The sequence below is a fragment of the Lonchura striata genome, chromosome 1A, assembly GCF_050655825.1.
Source record: "Lonchura striata isolate lonStrDom1 chromosome 1A, ASM5065582v1, whole genome shotgun sequence".
Lineage (NCBI taxonomy): Eukaryota > Metazoa > Chordata > Aves > Passeriformes > Estrildidae > Lonchura > Lonchura striata.
The window spans coordinates 69,968,145-69,987,311 of record NC_140741.1 but is presented as its reverse complement, the minus strand read 5'-3'; the positions used below and the strand labels follow the sequence as shown (position 1 = coordinate 69,987,311).

Genomic DNA, 19,167 nt, shown 5'->3' with positions numbered 1-19,167 from the left:
GCCTATAAGTATGCGGGAGACTGGAACAAGATTTCCTATGTCTGAAAAGCTTGTGTAGAAACAACTGTAGTGGATTAGTTCTATTCTTGTCCTCCCAGGTGTTTTTAGCTCAACAAAAAGGAGACAATCCCTTTATTGTCGTTTTGTCATTAATCCAAGTAAGTTTTTTACTTTGCTTGTTGTCACTGTTGTTCTAATTATCACTTTTAGACTCTGGATTTTTATTTTCTGTTATAGTTCATCTATCACTTCACCCATCATTTCAGATAACACAAGGGCTGATTGTTGTGAAGAGGTATTCATCAGCCTCATCGCAACCTTCTTCTTCAATTACAAGTAGTCCCAGCAGATGTAATCTCTTACTGGCTTTTAATTGGTTCCTTTTGACAGTAGGATTTATAGGCTTTTTTTACCCTGAAACAAATTTTATTATGGGAGCTGTGACGATTACAGATTCTGCAGTGGTTAAAATCTGATGGAAATGCTACTAGGCCAGAAGCAAACTAACAGAATAATAGAGCTGATTTAATCTGAGAAGTATTAACCTTAATGAAAATACAAAAAATCAGTGTGAAAGGCTGAAGAAGGAATAACTTACACATTCGTCAAATCACAATGAATCATCTGAGGAGGTTTCAGAGGGAGGGGATGTTAGAACAGGAGTGCTAACAGGAAAACATGGGCATTAGGTGAAATAGGTCTTCATAGAAAGATAAAAGAGCAGGTCTAATAGTACAAATCAGCAGGGGCAAGGAACTCCAAAGAATAAAGCCACAATACACTGAAACCTGTTGGTGTTACAGGGAAGATTATTTTTTGCTGTCATTACTAACTGCAGTCCAGCAATGAGCTTATACATCCTCAGAGCTATTTTTCACAGAGTTACCAAAGAAAAATCAACCTATGAAATTTTGTCCACTGTATGTGACAATAACAAGGATTGCATTTGTTGGTGTAAGACAAGGGTTGACATTGTTTACTTATCCAGATGGGGATGGCACCTGCTGTGACCCCTCCCTGAGGCCACTCTGCCCAGTCATGGGCAACTCTGCAGCTAAATGGACTTACCCAGAGCCTGTAATCAGGACCAGAGGTGTGATTCTTCCCTCTGTTGTGAGCACTGTGAGCCACAGCTCGAATGCTGTGCCCAGTGCTGGCCCCTCAGCTCAGGAAGGGCACTGAGGTGCTGGAGAGGTCCCGAGAAGGGCGATGGAGCTGGGGAAGGGGCTGGCTGGAGCACAAGTCTGAAGAGGAGCAGCTGGGGGGGCTCAGCCTGGAGGAAAGGAGGTTCAGGGGGACCTTCTCACTCTCTAAACTGCCTGACAGGAGGGTGTAGCCAGGTGGGAGTCGGGCTCCGATGATAGAATGAGAGAGAGGACATGGCCTCAAGCTGCATGAGGGGAAGGTTTAGGTTGGACAGAGGGAGGAATTTCTTTACAGAAAGTGATTCGACATTGGTGGAGTGACCTGCAGATGTTTAAGGAACCAGTGCCATGATCTAATTGACAGGTGGTGATGTGTTACAGGATGGACTCGATAGGACTTCCCCAATTCCATCGATTCCGTGACCCCCACGCCGCCATCGCCCCCATTCAGCGGGCACCCGCCCACAGCCAAGATGGCGCCGGGCAGCGCCGCTGCTGCCAGCACTAAAGATGGCGCGTGCGCGCATGCGCGGGAAGGGGCGGGGCCGGTCCGAATTCTGGCGGGTACTGGCGGCGCGCGCGGCGGCGAGCGGGGTGCGTGAGGGGAGCGGGGAAAGCGGGGAGAGTGGAGCGATTCCCGGGAACACGGAGCGATCCCGGGGCACACGGAGCTTGGGCCGACGGTCGGGAGCCGCGGCGGAGGAGCCCCGCAGGAGGTCGGGGTTCTGCTGGGTGAGGGAGGCGGCCGGGCGGAACCGTGAGGGGAAAAGCGCGGGGTCCGCGGTGGGCACTGGCCTTCCCTGCTCGAGCGAGTTAAGCGGTGTTGCTAAAAATTAATATTCTGGAGCATGAGAGAAACTCCGCTTTTGATCGTTGTGGGCGAAACAAAAGATTCTGCAAGCAGGAAGATCTCTAAGCACAGTTGGAGTTTGGGTTTTTGACTCGCTTCTCCCATCTTTCTTATCCAAGCTTGCCTGGTCCGTTCATGTCCGCCCGTGCTGATTTTTTTTCACGGACCTATGGAGAAGCTGTGAGAAACGCAGAATGTGCACTTTTGAGAATAACAACTGTTAGACTTTAGTAACTAGTTAAATGCTAGTTGTAATTATGGTGTACTCAGAATAATCAGCTGAGGTGGCAATGGTTATTATTATGAGAACTTGGTAGGCATTTGTTAAATTCTGTGTCTATAATGGGCCTTTTTTTATAAAAGTAGTGTCATTACAGTGCAGCGGGTTCAGCATGGGTCAGAGTTTTGGTGTAGAGGGTTTTAAAATGAGTGGAGTTCTCATCTGCAGCTGTAAACAAAACCAAGCTGGTAGATTTCAAATTATCAAATAAGGAGCCTGAACACAATATATATATCTATATTAATTATATGTACTTTAACAGTATCACTTTTGTTGTCCCCATAACAGAATATTTTGCCTTGAGGGGCTCTTGAAGAAATCCTGGTGAAACTATGGACGGTAAGGGAGAAAATTATCTTCCTTTCAGTAGGAAATATCAGCCTTTTAGCTAGTAAGTTCAGGTGTTCAGAAAACCTGGTTAGGCTTTTAGCAAAGGAATTTAAATTCCACTGAATTTTTTGCTGAGTTCTTTGAGGTTGCCTCTTGTTTTCCTTCTTGTCACTTTCCTGTGAGGCTTCTCTGTGCTTTCCCTGGTTTGGTGTTTTCCTCAGCAGCAAAGGCTAAATCAGTTTCTTGGTTTGCTCCAGTTTTCATTTCTGCTCTGTCTGTCGCGTTCTTCTCTCTGCACTTATCTCTTCTCCATTTTTGTCCCTATTTCTTTGTTCTCTGTGTTTTTCCAGGAGCAAACTGTATCTGAGGATATGCTTTGTTGCCTGCCTTGCATATCCCTCTTCCCCTTTGATTGGCAAAATCCACGAGTGTCTCTGTTGCTTACGTCTTTACAGGTTCCAGGCTTTTCTGTGTAACAGCAGCTGCTGTTCAAGGAACTGCATAAGAGGAAAAGCCAATGCTGAGTAGCTGGCAAGTTTTCTGCTGACTTGCCAGCCTCTGCCACAAGCTGAGAGCATCTGCAACTACAGTTCCATCTGGCCTCACAGCCAGAAGCTGCTCTAGATGCTTTTAGTTAAACCTGAAGTGTATTTTTTTTTTAATGCTATGTGCTGCTCTGAGTTTCAGTTGTCATTAACTTGTACTTAGGGTGTCTTGGATGTTTATTCCTTAGCAACTTTTCTTTAACTGGACAGAAATAACTCAGTCTATTTTTTGCCTTAGCTGATGATGACTTGGATCTGTTGGCTTCCCTTCTGGAAGAAAACGAAGCAACTGAGGAGAGGAATTCTCCTGAGGAGGAAGATGCTCCCGAGGATGAAGATGGAGAACCAGATGAGTACGATGAGCTCTTTGATGCAGAAGATGATGCATCCTACACTGAGGAAGTTGATGCTGAGGACAGCATGATTGATGAGCAGAAGGAGAACTTGGCTATGCTGTTTGGAGACGTAGATGACCTGCTGGAAGAGGAGGAGGCAGAGAAAGCTGTCCCAGCTTCAGCTCCCAGTCAGGCGAAGGAGAAAACCAATGAAGAACTGCAAGGTTTCTGCAACAGCATCTTTGATGTGTTTTGTTTGATATATTCTGTCTCTAGAGAGCTAACAGGCAGGAGGTATGGCCTGCCTGTTCTTGGTGATGGCAGGAGAGGAAATACTGAAAAGCCCTGTGAACGTTTCTAAGTTCAGTTTTCAGCATCCAGTGGCCAAACTACCAAACCTGTTTTCCCAAAAGAAAGACAGAGGACCTAAGTAAGCCAGGGAGACCAACAGAGCTGTGCTGAGTAGCGTAGGGAAGGTTGCCTGTGTACCTGTGCCTTGTCTGATGAAGAGCAATGTTTCCTCAATCTTCAGGGCATCAGGTATCATCTTGGCATCTTTCACCAGCTCACCAGTTCCATCCCCCTCAGGACTTATTGACAGGAGATTCTGCCCTACCAGTGTGGAAGTCATTGTGGAAGCAGAGCTGGTCACAGCTTTCCTGTGTCCAGACTGTGTACTTGATTATATAAGGAAGTACTTCTTTATGCTAAGGAGTGCAGTCATCAGCCATTTAAATTGTTTTATGGTGAGCAGGAAAGTTTTATTCAATGTGGGAAGGAACACACCACAATTACATAAAATATTTTTATGAGAGGACCCAGGTCCAGGCTGTATGGAAAAGTTTTCCTTCACTATGAGCTGTGTAGAATCAAGTAAATCTGCATTATGACTCAAGTCTTCTTTTAAGTTTCCATGATACAGAAAAACTGCCAGATTTCCAGGGATCTCATAAATCCCTGTATGCAATGGCTTCCTTCTGTCTTCATTATTATCCTTTTTCTTTTCCCTTCTTTCCTAGCTGAGCTGAGAAAATTGCAAGAGCAGATGAAGACCTTACAGGAGCAGTTGCAGAAGACTGCTCTTGGGCAGCAATCCAGTTCAGGCCCTGAGAAGAAAACCCCTGGTAATGAAGCTAATTAAATGTTTTTATGATTTATTGGCTTTCCCATGTGAGTTTATAGGCAGGACGTAAAATAATCCTGAAGTAGGCCCTAAGTAGCAAGAAGGCATGGCGGTCTGGTGTATTCCCACACAGGTTGTTTCTTACAGGTACAGATTAAATCAGTTTTGGTCTCTGCATCATGGATTAATTCTGCATTGGACAGGTTTCATGACTAAGTGCTCCAGACTCTTCTGGAGGTGTTCCTTCTTACTGGCAGATGTTGGTACACCCAGTATATGCAGCTGTGTTTGTTGCTATAGCATGCTGGATGTAGTAATGAAACTTCATGGAAAGATTGCAAAACGGGATGTTTTGACTTTCCACAGCTTTGAGGTTGCAGTGACATCCAAAGTCTTAACTTGTCATGAGTAAGAATCTTTGGCGCTTTTTCAGCTGTTGCTTTTTCAGCTGAAAAATTGGCTGAAAGGTTTCCATGTGGGGCACTGACTTGGACTTGTTATTCAGGAATTACACAGTTTGGAGCAGTGCTTAGAGTCTGAGTCCAGATCCTGAAGTCTCATAGTTTTTTGTTCCGTTGGCCAGGTAAATCTCCCTGTCCACCCTTAAAGGAAAGGAAAGTTCAGAAGCTGCAAGAGTCATCATGCTTCTCAGCCCAACTGGATAATCCTCTACCACCAGCCAAGCAAGGAATGCAGAAATCAAAAGCATCCTCAGCAGGTACCATTCTCAGTCTACCTTTACTAAAGACAGAGCTTCTGTTGAAACCTTATAGTTCCCAGCAGTGTGGACACATCCAGGACAGTGTTATACTACTAAGTGCACCAGGAGTGATCTGCTCACAGTGGCAGAGAGCTTGTTAATTAATTACTAAGTTAATTATTGTATTCTTTGTAATGGGAGCTATGCCTTTTTTCTTCTGCTAAAGAGAACAAGATTCCTCCTCCACGACAAGTCCTCAGTCTGGCGTTCCAGCCTCTCAAGCCTGCTGTAGGGAACACCCCCAGTAAGGTGACCAGAGAGAAGACTCCTCATGTGCCCGCATGCCCCAGTGCAACCACACAGCCAGTGTCTGTGGAAACCTTCTCAGGACTGAGATTAAGGTCAGCAGCCCAGCTCTGAGCCCTGTCTGGGGGCAACCCCTCCAAGTAAAGGCAAAGAAAACACAATGTGTATATGTGGTTTAACTGTGTCAGATTAGTCACTTGTCATCAAGGGATGTTACACAATGCCACAGCACTGGCTGGTTGATCAGTAATCATGTAACATTGACTTGGCTTAGTACCATGTTTCTGTTTTTATCTCTGCTCTTTTCTAACAGAAAAGCTCTAATTTCATTAGCACTGCCTTCCCTGGCATAGCCTCAGTGGTGGAGCCAGGAAGCAGTGGGCATGTGCAAAGGCCAGCTGAGCTCCAGCTGAGCTGCACACAGAAGCCTCAGGAGTCACTCACCATCCCTATACTCAGTGTGGCCACAAGAGGACTCCGAATCCTCACGGTGTCCTCACCAGAACCTGAGCTGTATTCCCAGCTCGGTCAGCCATTCTTGGTCAGTCTGAAATGAGCAGTGTTAGTGCAGGCTCGGGGCTGAGTTTCAATGCAACTATTTGGTCAAAAACGAGTGTCATCAGTAGCTTTCTGATATGGGGGGTTTTATTTCAAGTGACCTCAGGGTGAAGTAAGGCACAGAGGTGTTTTGCAGCAAGATGTTGTCTCCCCAGGGAAGTGCTGGTTGGTTTTCATTGTCTATTTGTGCCAATGGATGTGTTGTCTTTTACCTGTTTTCACTGGATCTAGAAAACCCCGGGTGTCTTCAGCCGAAATGGACAGGAAAATGGCTAACAGGAAGCTCATCCGACTGTCTCAGCTGAAGAACAAACTTGCTACTGAAAATCTGGAGGAAATAGACTGGGTAACATTTGGAGTTATAGTGAAGAAGGTCACTCCTCAGAGTGCAAATAATGTAAGTAACTTCATTGTATCCCTTGCTCTATTCAAGTGAAATGCTGGTGGTCTTTCCTGAGAAACTTTCCTAGATCTTCAACTTAATCAGCCAACTTCATGTAGTTAGTGGAAAACTTCTGTATTAAAGATCTGGGCTTTTCTGATTTCATCCAGTATTGTTTGTGCCCTATAGAAAGTCATTGATGAAACAGATCTGGATATGCCATGGTTTTGTATGTTCAGTGGGGTAAAAACCTCTTTATTCAATGTGCTGCCCAACTTTGATGTCAGAAAGGTTGGTGGTGGCAGAATTATTTGCTATTTTGGCTTTAAGAACCCTGGAGCTGGCAACATGGATGGCTGGAGATACTGTATCTAAGCTCTACTGAGGTTATAAACTGCTTTTCTAAGTCATAAAAACCTTGGGAAGGGGAAAGTCAGAATAGCTCTTTAAAAGAAACAGCCAGAGGGGATGCAGCCAGCGTATCTGCAGCAAAGCTGGAAGGAAAGGGAATGTCTGTTCCAGGGCAGGACCTTCAGTATCTGGCGGCTGAACGACCTGCGGGACCTCAATGAGTGCGTCTCGCTCTTCCTGTTTGGTCAAGTCCACAAGGAGCACTGGAAGACCGACCAAGGCACCGTCGTTGGCCTGCTCAATGCCAACCCTATGAAATCTAAAGAAGGCTCAGATGAGGTGAGAGGATTTTTCATTCAGCTGTAGATAAAAACCTATAGCTGAACCTTTTCATGTTTGGCTGAAATTTCACTTTATAGCACATCTTTGGTTTGAATTTGCAGCAGTCTGCTCAACCGTTTGAATTGCATTCAGGGAGTTGCATGATGTGTATTTGCTCCTGGCCTCCTGGGAGACTGAACTTCAAGAAGTCCTATTAAGCATTTAAACCCAGAGTTTATTCCAGTTTTTAATCTGCTCTCAGTAGCAGTTGGCTCTTCCACAAATAGAGGGAGTGTATTTTCATTTCAGTTTATTCAGCTACTTCAGTGTAACGGCTATTTCAGCCTAGAGGTCTCTCAAAGCTGAAAAAGGTGGAAAAGCACATTTTCTCTCTTCTAATTCAAGTATGGGATATGATTACAAAATGTTTCTGGTTCAAAAATCGCAACAGAGAGGCAGCAATATTTGATTTATTAAACAAACAATGTATTATGTAAATTTTTGTCAGCTGATACATAGGAGTTCACTTGTCTAATTGATTATTTATAAATGCAGAACATTTTAAGATGGCTTCATTTTGCTAATAAATTAGTATATTTTTAATTGCACTGGAATGGAACCTGTTTCCAGTTACTTCTGTCAAGGGGAATTTCAGTCTAGTAGCTGGTCATGTGGTGTTCTGCATTTTAAATTCTCCAAATAGAAAAATTAAGGCTCTCATTAATTGTCTTTTAAGCTATATAATTGCTTAAATTAGCATGAATAAGCAGTACATAGTACATTGGTGAGCAGAAAAGCACACCAGATTTAATAAGAGGGCTGCATTTAACTGTCAAGAATGGCTCTTCCTAGCTAAAATGTTCACATTTATTACGACAATAAAACTGACTTCTGAAATTGGCTACAGGCACAGTCCCTGGTGTATTTGGTGATGTGAAGAAGACACTTTTCTTGCACAGGACTCAGTTTTGATTGGACCAAGACATCTGGAGAAGGACAGAGAGCCCTGGTACAGCTCTTCCTCCTATCCCTTGCTGGATGTGGGGTCTTGATGGCCAAGCAGCTGTACAGGACCATTTACAGCACAATTAGAACTGCCTTAGGTGGTTTCTTTTGTTTCCTGAGGCTCTGAGCATAGAACTCAAATGTCTTTCATCTCTTTGTGAGAAATAAATTAACTTTTTTCTTTTTAACTGAGCCATTTCTCAATCTGAATAGAACATGTGCTTTTCTTAAGCTAGGCCTGCATTTTAAGACTCTGTTGTTAGTACCAGAGGTACTGAACCAGATCAGAGACAAACCAGTGACAACTAGAAAGAGGCCTATCCAGAAGTGTTCTGATTTCTGTCTAGGTGTGTTTGTCCATTGACCATCCCCAGAAGATCCTCCTCATGGGAGAAGCTCTGGATATGGGCACCTGCAAAGCCAGGAAGAAGAATGGTGATCCTTGTGCACAGATTGTGAACCTGGTCTGTATCTCAGTAGTCAGGGCATTCCTAAGCTGTTGGTGAAAATCTGGCTGCTGATTTTGTACTGATACTCTGATTTGACTTGTTTCTGGATCTTGACTTGCAACTAACTAAAGTGGGTGGAGAAAGTGAGAAATGAAACCCAGAGGAGCTGTTTCTGTGCTGGCACTGTGCAGGGGATTTCCCTAAATGAAAGGTTGGTGCTGCAGTGAAAGGAGATGGTATTGACCCATGATGCCACACCCTTTCACTCTCCTTTGCTCCACTGCAAGCTTCCATGCACTGCACTAGAAAACTCATCCAAAAACAACATGAGATTATTTGGGGAATGGCTATTTTTTTTAAATTATTTTAACCCAATAAGCTCCCTTGTCCAGCATACCTGCAAGCTGTTAGATTACTTACAACTGAATGTGGGGCACTGGAAATGAGAGAAAAAAGTTTTGGGACCCTTTTTTTAGGACATTACTGACTTGTACTAGTTTAAAGGACTTGTGGATTATGTTACTTCATGGCTATGGTGGTGCTGTGATACCTGAAAGGAACCTTGCCTGAGTGAGAAGGATTGTAGATAGCAGGGTATCAGAAGGAGGAGAAAAAAATGAAGGAATGAAGAACTGAGGAGGAGCTGGAAGTGTGGGAAGTGGGAAGAAGAAAAATACAGAAGGTACTTGTAGCCAATCAAATCTCTGTTTGCAGACCCACTCCAGGAGGAGGCTGTGCATGCAGTACATAAAACTGAGTAGAGTCAAGAATACAGAATCTGGGCAAGAGGTCCTGGTGGGATATGAGTTGACTTCAAGGAATGGCCTTAAAATTCCTTGATGCACAGGGTTGTTTCTAATGATTAGTATAGGCAATTTTAGCTTTGTTTTTCATTGCTCGAGTATGGACATATTTTTGATTAGTTGATCAAATGCTGGAGTACTACAGTAGAAATGTTACTTCATTTTAGCCCTACAAGGATGCATGTGGGTGAGAGGAATGAAGGAAATTCTAATTGCTGGTGTTCTGTAATAGGCTTCTCCTGTTTCTTTTCAGAATGACTGTGAATATTGTCAGTATCACATACAGTCCCAGTACAAGAAGCTTAGCTCGAAGCGGGCAGATCTGCAGTCCACCTTTTCTGGTGGTCGCATTCCCAAAAGAGTTGGTCGGAAAAATCCCACTTTGAAGGAGAGGCTGTGTCAGGATGGGTTTTACTATGGAGGAGTCTCTTCAGCAGCATATGCAGCCTCAGTGTAAGATAAACCATTTATTTCCCTTGCTTTTGAACATAATTTCCCTCATATATACAAGGGAGCCTGAAGCTATGTCTAAGGAATTCTATTCATTTAGAGAATGCCTTTGCCTTAACTACGTTCACCAAATAGGAATAAAGCCCCACATTTGGCATAATCCTACTGGCCACATGGGGTTAACAAAGCTGCTGTTTGACAGAAAAATTTTAAGTTAGTACTAAGATGTGGTAAGGGTTGTTTTTACCTCTACATTAATACTGTGTTGTGAAGCCAGGCAGCTTTGTGTTTCAGTAGATTAATGGACTTTGAGATCATGAGATCCCAAGCATTTGAGTCTCTGAGATTGTAACTGTATTTTCTTATGGTTTACTGCATTTAATCTCAGAGTTGGTGTTTTCTGTATTTCCTCGAGTCTTCCCTGCCCGAAATAATACAGTGTCACTCTGGGTTAATGAGGAAACTGACCAAGATCAGTATGTATCTCATAGGGACCAGGTCATTTATCTAAATCCCATGAAGACAGCTGTGGAAAGCTGGATCCAGCCCTGTGCTTGGACACAGCTTTTATTCCCTTACTGCTGCCCTCTGATACCTGGTGTGACTCCAAAGTAATGAGGCAATTCCAATCTCCTTTCCATCCCTGGAATGACCTGTGAGCGAAGCAAAGCTTTAATCTATCTTTAGTTGTCCTATAATGCATAGGAAATACATATTTCAACAAAGGGAGAAATGGGAGATCCTAAAATTATGCTGGAATTTGGATTTAGATTCACATCCTTCCAAAAAACAGACAGCTGGCCCTTTAGTGTGGCTGGAGTTTTATTGTAGCACTGGGCTAGTATTCAGGCTTCTGTCCTTGCTTTAAGCATGGCAAAACTCTGATGTTCTGGATTTGTTTCCTCTTTCTAGCGCAGCAGCTGCTGTGCCAAAAAGGAAGATTCAAACCACTCTCTCCAACCTGGTCGTGAAAGGATCTGATGCAATTGTCCGGGAAACCAAGCAGAAAATTGGTATCAAATTACTCAAGTAGTCTCTTCACTCTTGAGATGTTTCCAGCTCCATGTGTAGATGTGTCCCAGGGCCTTCTAGTCACTGACTGAACCTGGCAGTCCCTTTGCTGCAGAAGGGGTGATTTGCTTCCTCAGTTGGTCAAAACTCCTCTTCCCTCTTGAGATCACAGTTTCAAGGCAAATGTAATAAGCAACTGTGTGGCTTCATGCATCTTTTTTTCATCAATGCCCCCAAATTAAGTCTCCTGTTCTGTCTTTGGACAGTGACAGAAGATCTTTGCCAGATTAATGGGAATTGGAAGTTTTAAGAACTTTGAACCAGAGAATTTATTTTATTTGATTTAAATAAATTACTTCTGCCACCTTGAAAGCTTCTAAGGAATACTAAGTATAAATCAGTCAGGTCGGCAACGCAGGCAACCTCCTGAGAACCCACTTTGTTTCTAGTGCTTTTCTTTTGTGTCAAAGCATGTTCCTTTTGTAACCCTGGGATGTCATCAGTCTTCTCTACCTCTGTTTTGTTTCTGTAAAGCACTTAATATTACACTCTTTATGCTCCCTGGACAGCGGGTAACAGATTATTCAAGCTGTGTTCTAGGTGCCACTTAGTCTTACTTACACCTTTCAGTTCCATCAGTTTTAGCTGACTCCATTTCAGACAACATAGTGTGTGTCCATAGCAGCTTTTAGCTGCTCTGAATTCTCTGGGCATAAAGTGTGGAGCCTTCAGGACTGTCAAGCATCCTAAAAATGGGAATGGTGGGAGTATCACAGACAGCCAAGGCTGATGAGGAACTGAGTGATTGAGTTGCTGAAGGGATAAAAATGTCTGTGACAAATAACAAGACCTTGGGCAACCAAATATAATAGAAAGGTTGGTCTTGCTTTGAGAAGTGGTCGGCTGACCTGCAAGGGTTGCTTCCAAATTAGACAATTTTATATTTCAAAAGCCAGGTCTGCTTCCCTTCCTCAAGTCAAATTTGTTGTATTCCTGCCTCTTCCACTCAGGTGCAGCAAAGAGACCCATGCAGTGTTCTGAAGAATTCAGGGAACTTCTGGCACAGCCAACTTTTGGAGCACGGAACCTCTCCAAACACTGGACCAAAACAGGTATTGTCCTTTTGCCTGAAGGATGACCCACTCCTAAAATCACTCTACCTCCTTCTGAACAAAGTGGCTTTTTATTTTGCTTTATTTTTCCACAGATGCTGAAAAGAAGCAAGGAGCAAATTTCCAGTCTATCTCTGCTTCAGCACTGCTCAAGCAACAGAAACAGAAATTGCTGGAGGCCCGAAAAAAGCGATCTGAAGAGATTCAGAGGCGGTAAGACACACTGGCTCTCACAGGAAAGGGTCTGTTATGTAGCCCTAAGGACAGCTGTGTTTTCACTTCTTCTCAGCTTTGTGTGATGCTTCTCTCTGATTTTAGCTTTGAAAACAATTGATCATTCACTTCTTCTGGTAACTTCTTCAAGTCACTCTTGATTTCAGCGAGTCCTTTACCAGTCTTGTTTTCTTCTCCTGAATGCCAAAATTGCTGTGTGTTTCTTTTGGCAATTAAAGGCCAAATAGTAAAAAACACGGTCTGTATCCCCTCCTATTTGTTTTTAAAATATTTTTTTCTGTGATTTGTATCCCTAATTGAATTAATTCTTTTCTTACAAGGTTTCTCCAGAACACAGGTAAAGCCAGCACTCCTGCTCTCCCATCCTCCTCCAGACAGACCTCCCTCCACTCCCCAGTGCCTGGGGCAGAGTTTCCCAAAGCTGCAAAAATGTCAACTCCTCAAAGGCCCAGGCTAGGTACAGGCTTCTCAGAAGGAGAAGATATCCTCTTCTTTGACAAGTCTCCTCCACCAAGGCCAAAGCTAGACAGCTTGGCAGAAGCCAAAAAGGTACCAGCCCTTTCAATCTTTAAAGTGTTAAAGAGAGGTTAAGGGAAATTTGATTTGTGGTAGAAGAGGAGTCTTTGGTCAGCTCAGTTCTGGTGTTAGTGAAGTTCCTCATTTTTGGGATCACACTGGCCTATATTCCAGCACACCAGGAGACCTGTGGTTCCCGATAGCTGTTAGTGCCAAAGTCCATGCTGCCATCTTGCCTTCAGTCAATCTCTTAAGGGAAGGGATTTCTGCTGAAAATCCCTGGAGTGCTAAACTCTGGCATTGCTAGTGCAGTGTACTGCACATGTTTTCTGTTTGACAGGTAGGTAAGCAACTGGTTCAGTTGCGTTGTGTCATGACTCTGGATAATTTTGTTTTCTAACCAAAACAGACTGCATCTTTTTTCTTGGCAAAAATATGTTAATTTGTTTGTCAAAGAAACTTTTCCAGCTAGAATGAGGAAGTCTTAGCATTCTGGGAGTATGAGAAGGAATAGGTGTAATAAATTTTCTATTAATTCCTAATTATTATCAATTTATGTGGAAATCTCAAGTGATTTGGTTTCTCTGAAAAACTTACTGATTTGTGAAACAGGTAAAGCTCAGCTGGAGAGACACCAGGCCTGGTAGCACCTGTGGATAGGTGATTTTATGGTTTGGGAAGTCACAAGAGGTTGGGTGCATGTCCAGAGCTGGGAATTTTGTTGGGCCTCTCTCCAGCCAGCTCCATCCTGAGGCCGGTGGATGTTCTCTCTTCCATCTGACAGCCTTTGTTTGCTACTTCTGGAAGTAGGAGCTGGGAGCCAGACAGGTCACCAGCACTTCCCTTGCTCTTTCCTGTTTTCCAGCTGGCTGCAATACGACGACTACGAGCAAAAGGCCAGATTCTTCCTAAAACAGACCCAAACAGCGTCAAGAGAAAACGGACTGATGTTGAGGATGTCCTAGAAATTGTTGAAAGAGTTGAGAAAAGTGTTGCTCAGCCACAAAATCCAGAAGCAGACAATGGTATGTACTGTTAGCTTCTATAACAGAAAAAACTGTGCTTCTGTCCTACTGACAGAGCAGTAGTTGCTCTGGGTTAAGGACTTAATTGCTGTGCTAAAAAGAGGCCAAGTTAGGTCTGTTTGGAACTTCAAGGGTTTGTTGGGAAAAAAATCTCTAACTGTGTGGAGAAAGTGTGAGATGTAATCTCTGATAGCTGTCTGTGCTCATCTCAGTTCCCTTTCCTTCAGCACTCAAGCATCTGCAGTGCAAGGCTGACTTCACCAAGGAAAACAACAACCTTCCCACCTGGGAAGGTATCTGAATTTTTTGTGGGAACTTGAGTTTGCCTGCTGGTGATTTACTGTGTGATCTTGGATGAATTGTTTAATTCCCTTTAAAGTTTCTTCATCAGTCAGTGAGGGAACACTGCTTGTACTCCTGGGAGTAATGTGAAAATTCCTAGTACAGTGCTTTGAGAGCAGATGCAATGTTATTTTTATAAAATACTTTTTATTTTTTCTGGAACCGTATTTGAACTTGTTTTCATGTTTCCAAACTATGAAAGGCTGCTGTTTGACGTGAACATCTGCCTGAGAGACCTGAGACTTCCAAAATCTCCTGCAGTGAGCAAGTTTAGCCATCACAGCCTTGTTTTGTAGGACTGAACCTTTTTGTCTCCCTAGAAATGGATGGACTGGAACCTGCCCAAAAAAAACGGCGTGAGCAGCTGGCCTATCTGGAGTCAGAAGAGTTCCAGAAAATCCTGAAGGCCAAGTCCAAGCACACAGATGTCCTAAAAGAGGTATGGCCACCATCCAGCTGTGACTGGGGGCTTAGAACTGGGAGCTGACTGGACTCCTCATGATTTCAGCAAGAAGCAGGCACCCAAACATCTCACAGGCTCCAGATTGTCCCGAGAAGGAGTGCTGGGTGTCTCTGGGCACACAGGGCACAGTGCCTGCAAGCCAGCACTGCTGCCATAGCTGGGTAAAGTCACACTGCCAGTGGACCAGTTTTTTTGTTGTGTTGGGAAGGAACAGTGCAGTTTCCTGTTGGTGGATAATCAAAGAAATCCCTCTGCCTTAATATCAAATGAGCCACATGTCTATTTTGTCCCTCATTACTTGACATCCTGGCCACATAAAGCCAGCTGCCACCTTCATCTGGGGTTCATGTCAGCTGTGAAACGCCATCAGGTGCCCTGAAGAGCTGAGAGATTGGGTTTCTCACTTTGGGAGTCTCTGCTGAGCACTTTCCCAGGGTTGCAGCACCTCCAATGGCGCTTGGACACGTATTGGCATGAAGTCATAGTTGTTTTAAGGTCTTCTGGGGAGTAATGTTTTGGCTAAGAACCTATTCCATTAATTACATCTGCCTACCTGACTTCTCTGCACATAGGAATGTGCTCATTTCAGTACTTCTGCTGTTAAACATTCCCACTTGTGCATTTCAGAGGTGGCTCATGTCAATGCTGGTGAACTACAGCACGTGTACAACAATGGATTGTTTGAAACAAGAGAGACATTGTGTTTCTCTGCTCCCAGACTGCAGTCTGCTTCAAGCAGGCCTGATAATAATTTGCTGCAAGGCCATTTATGGAGTGGCCTCTCCCCTCTTTGTGTCCTCACAAGCCATACTGTGTGCCCCGCAGGCTGAGGCTGAACTGCAGGAGCAATACTTTGAGCCACTGGTGAAAAAGGAAGAGCTGGAAGAGAAGATGAGGAACATTAAAGCAGTGAAATGCCGAGTTGTGACATGTAAAACGGTGAGTGAAGGGGAACCAGGGTACCAGCAGGGGAGTGAAACATGGCTTCTACAAAATGGTGCTGGACTGTCCTGCAGACTCCCATCTGTCCCTCTCTTGGCTGTGGTCCAGTGCAGGGATTGATGGTTTGTTCCTTATGCCTGTTGTTGAGAGCAGTCTGTGCACAGAGTGACTGAGACATGGCAAGGCTTTAGTGCTGTGCTCAACATCTCACCTCAGTGCTTATGCCAGTGGTTCCATGGGTATTGCCATCCTGAATTTCTCAGTTTCTTCCATGAAGTGTTTTGTACCATGACCCTCAGTTCCCTGTATTTAATGAAAAAATAAGCAAAGTCCTTGAAAACATTAACACTGGGTGGCAATCCTCTTTCTGCATTTCCAGGGACTTGGCCATCAGGAAGAGGAGTGGAGCTTTATGACTGTCCCAAATGTACTGTGAGGAAGGGAAGCATTACCTCCCACTTCCAACGTTTCAGCCCCTGCTGAGCTTTCCCTCTTGCTGCCTTCCCTACCTGTTTTGGGATTGCACAGAGGAACATTTGTCCCCATGAAGTGCTAGAAAGAGGACCACAGGGTGGTGGCAAAGGGAGGAAGGTATTAAAAGGAGCAGTGACAAAGCCTGGGGTGGTGATCCAACTGCTAGGCTCTTCAGGATGGGAGAAGACAGGGGTGCTTTCCTCTGAACATTCAGCAGTTGCCAGCCCCCAGAACAGGTCTCATATGCTCTCTCTCTCTCCTCCCTGACAGTGTAATTACACCTATTTCAAGCCTCTGGAGACTTGTGTGCAGGATAAGCACGACTACCTCTGGCATGATGCCATCAAGAGATTTTTCAAATGTCCTTGTGGAGGCAGAGCTATTTCCCTTGACAGGCTTCCAAAAAAGCCCTGCAGGTAAGAAATGAGCCTCATGAAATAGTGACTGGCACTTAGGTACAGTCCCTTCACAAGTAACTTGTGAGTCACATAACCATGTCTTAAAGGGGCAATGTTGGCTCTTGTGCCAAGGAGCATGGGCTGGGTGTGGGGCTTCTTTAGGATCCCGTCACAGTGTGTAGCAAACACAGCACAGTGATCCTCACATGCCATCTTCATCTTTCAGTAACTGTGGCCTCTTCAAGTGGGAGCGAGATGGGATGCTAAAGGTAAGTGTGAGCCAGCAGTTCTGAGCACCTCAGCACTCCGACTGCTTCCTGTGGTTCTTTTGTCCCCCTCTTTGGTTCTGTGCCCTTAGGAGCTCCCAGCAGAGCCAACAGCTCTGCATTTTGTCAGGTACACAGAGGTACCTGCAGGCTCTGTTATAGTGGACTTCTACTTTTTGCTTTCTGTTCTCAAAGCTTTGTTTTATTTAACTGTGGGGAAATGGCATTTGAACAAAGTTGTAAGAATTCAGAATGTCAAGGTCCCTAGAGGGTCTGTCAGGTAATTTAGCCCTACCACAATTTCTGCCAGAGAAGTGTTTGGGAAATGCCTACCAAACATGTAACTTCTTTTCTCCGTGGTTCATGTTTCCAGGAGAAAAAAGGTCCGAAGATTGGTGGAGAAACGCTTTTACCAAGAGGAGAAGAACAACCAAAATTTCTCAATAGTCTTAAGTGACCTGGAGTTGATTTTTTTCATAACATGGATGGATTTTTGTATCTGAAACACGTTTATACTAGACTGCCAAGAGGATTCAGGTTTTAGTGATGAATCAGTAGGGAAATCAGTTTTTGATGAAAAGATCATCTGCCAAGTGTCCACAGGCTGCTGCATGAATATTGAATTTTGATCTTTTTTTAATTGACTGAGTAAGATTTTACATGAAATGCAGTCATGCCTGTTCTTTCCAACTAACAACACAAGAGTGACCTTGCTATTCGGTGACAAATCATCATGACTGGGAATGACTGTATATTCCATAAGCACTTATGAAATTTATATTCTGATGTGTTTATGCCAACCTGTCTTCAGCTCTGGGACAAAAAGCGCAGGTGACAGAGTTGTAGGTACAGAGCGTTCTCCATTCAAAACTACTCACTCTGAGCCCTTAGAAATAGATGTCATACAGGTGTCCCGAGTTTTTCGTTGGCTTACCTGTTACAAAACCCTTCCATGGCTTTGGCCCTGCAAGCCAGCAGTGTTTATGGTGGAAACTCAGAGCTCCGTGTCCCTCGGCACCATCCACACTGCAGTGCTCTTGTGGCTACGGACCTGGAGCTCCCACTTTGAAAAACATTTTAATGAATCTGGCACCAGCTTTTGAGTGGTTTTTAAGAGCTGAGTGATTATATTTGAAAGTTTTTACCCTTTTTCTGGTATTTTAAATAGGAACAGTAGCTGTCTCAGACCAAGAGGTGGCTCCTGAGAACTGCTGTCTCCATACAGGCATTTTTCTGACAGCACATCTCTCTAGGGATGCCTGGGGCATTTAACCAGCTTATTGTGGATCTGAGCCTTTTCCTGCCCCTAGCTCATGTCCAGTAGGATCACAGATATTTTTAAGTGCCTAAACCCCCTCTAACCTTAGTGATTCAATCAAAGTGACATTAAACACCTACATGTCCCAGAGGTCTTTGTTTGCTTGCACAGGGGCTGGAAGAGAAATAAATTACTTCATTTGAAGCAACTGAACAGATTCACCTCAGCATTCTGTAGCCATCTCTTACTGGTGTTTTTATTGGTGCAACTTGGCCTGTAGCATTCATTTCAGTCTCCTGTTGGTACCGTTTGCTGAGTGGGGTGTCACTGCCAGGGGACAAAATCAGTAACTGTGACATTGCTTGGAAACATCTCCTGTGCATTCCTCATTCAGAATAAAAGAGTACAGAATAAAACGCTCCCTAGGTCTGCATGGTATTTCTCTGAGGAAAAGGATGAGTTGCTTCCTCAACATCTTTGTTTTCTCACAAGCTCAGTGCTGAATCACCAAAAGGAACTGGTTTGTGGTCTGTAACTTAAGCTTCCACAGAATTTGCTCATTCAGACTTTAGAGTTTCTCACCTGGAGTCCATAAAACCACTATGAAATTCCATGTTGGTATCAGCCTTCAGCCAGCGTATTGAAAGCTCACATTTTTTCCAGTTCCTGTCTCTTGGGCCCAAGGAAAGGAGGTTCTGCAGAAATTAAAATGTCAAAGGAGTGTTAATGGTAAGACACATATCTCCATGGGAGTGAAAGCAATGCTTGTATGCAAAAATAGGGTGAAGAAACCAAACCAGTTGCTTTGCTTAAGCTCTAGCAGTAAACAAGGAGTGGGGGTGATGGATGTAGATGAATGGATGGATGAATTTATATGCCTATTTTGAGATGCTTTTCTTATGCCAGAAATTGCATTACTGCCCTGATTCCTGAATAATCTAACAACAGGGAAGCTGGGATCAGGATGGTCACAGCAAGGAGATGAGGAGATACTGGCAGGTGCTTTGCCCGAAGCTGTCACCAAAAATGGGCTTGGCCCAAACATCCTGCAGGACCAGCAGTTACTAGATTTTTGATGATGATTGATGTTTGATGATTTTTTTGAGGTGATTCTCAGCTGCAGCACCCCAATGTTTGTCTCATACCCAGCACCTGCCTTTCCAGGGATCACTGGTTATTCAGCCACACAAGCC

The 19,167-nt window shown here is 44.1% G+C and overlaps 1 protein-coding gene across 4 annotated transcripts; it reads left to right on the top strand.

Moving 5' to 3' along the window:
• Window positions 1-1,674: 1,674 nt before the first annotated feature.
• MCM10 (minichromosome maintenance 10 replication initiation factor) lies at window positions 1,675-18,395 on the top strand. 4 transcript variants are annotated; one of them, XM_085568676.1, is made up of 20 exons: window positions 1,675-1,709; window positions 2,564-2,614; window positions 3,389-3,709; window positions 4,505-4,609; window positions 5,192-5,326; window positions 5,535-5,709; window positions 6,404-6,569; window positions 7,077-7,244; window positions 8,579-8,695; window positions 9,737-9,936; window positions 10,846-10,946; window positions 11,955-12,056; window positions 12,152-12,269; window positions 12,611-12,839; window positions 13,672-13,831; window positions 14,494-14,612; window positions 15,462-15,575; window positions 16,323-16,468; window positions 16,677-16,719; window positions 17,090-18,395. In XM_085568676.1, exons 2-20 carry the CDS (start codon window positions 2,608-2,610, stop codon window positions 17,171-17,173), a joined length of 2,610 nt encoding a protein of 869 aa, XP_085424802.1. In that variant the 5' UTR covers window positions 1,675-1,709; window positions 2,564-2,607; the 3' UTR covers window positions 17,174-18,395. The 4 variants fall into 4 exon arrangements, with proteins under 4 accessions (XP_085424802.1, XP_085424801.1, XP_085424799.1 ...); XM_085568675.1 differs by having other exon boundaries at window positions 1,708-1,739; XM_085568673.1 differs by having other exon boundaries at window positions 1,708-1,861.
• The last annotated feature ends 772 nt before the right edge of the window (window positions 18,396-19,167 follow it).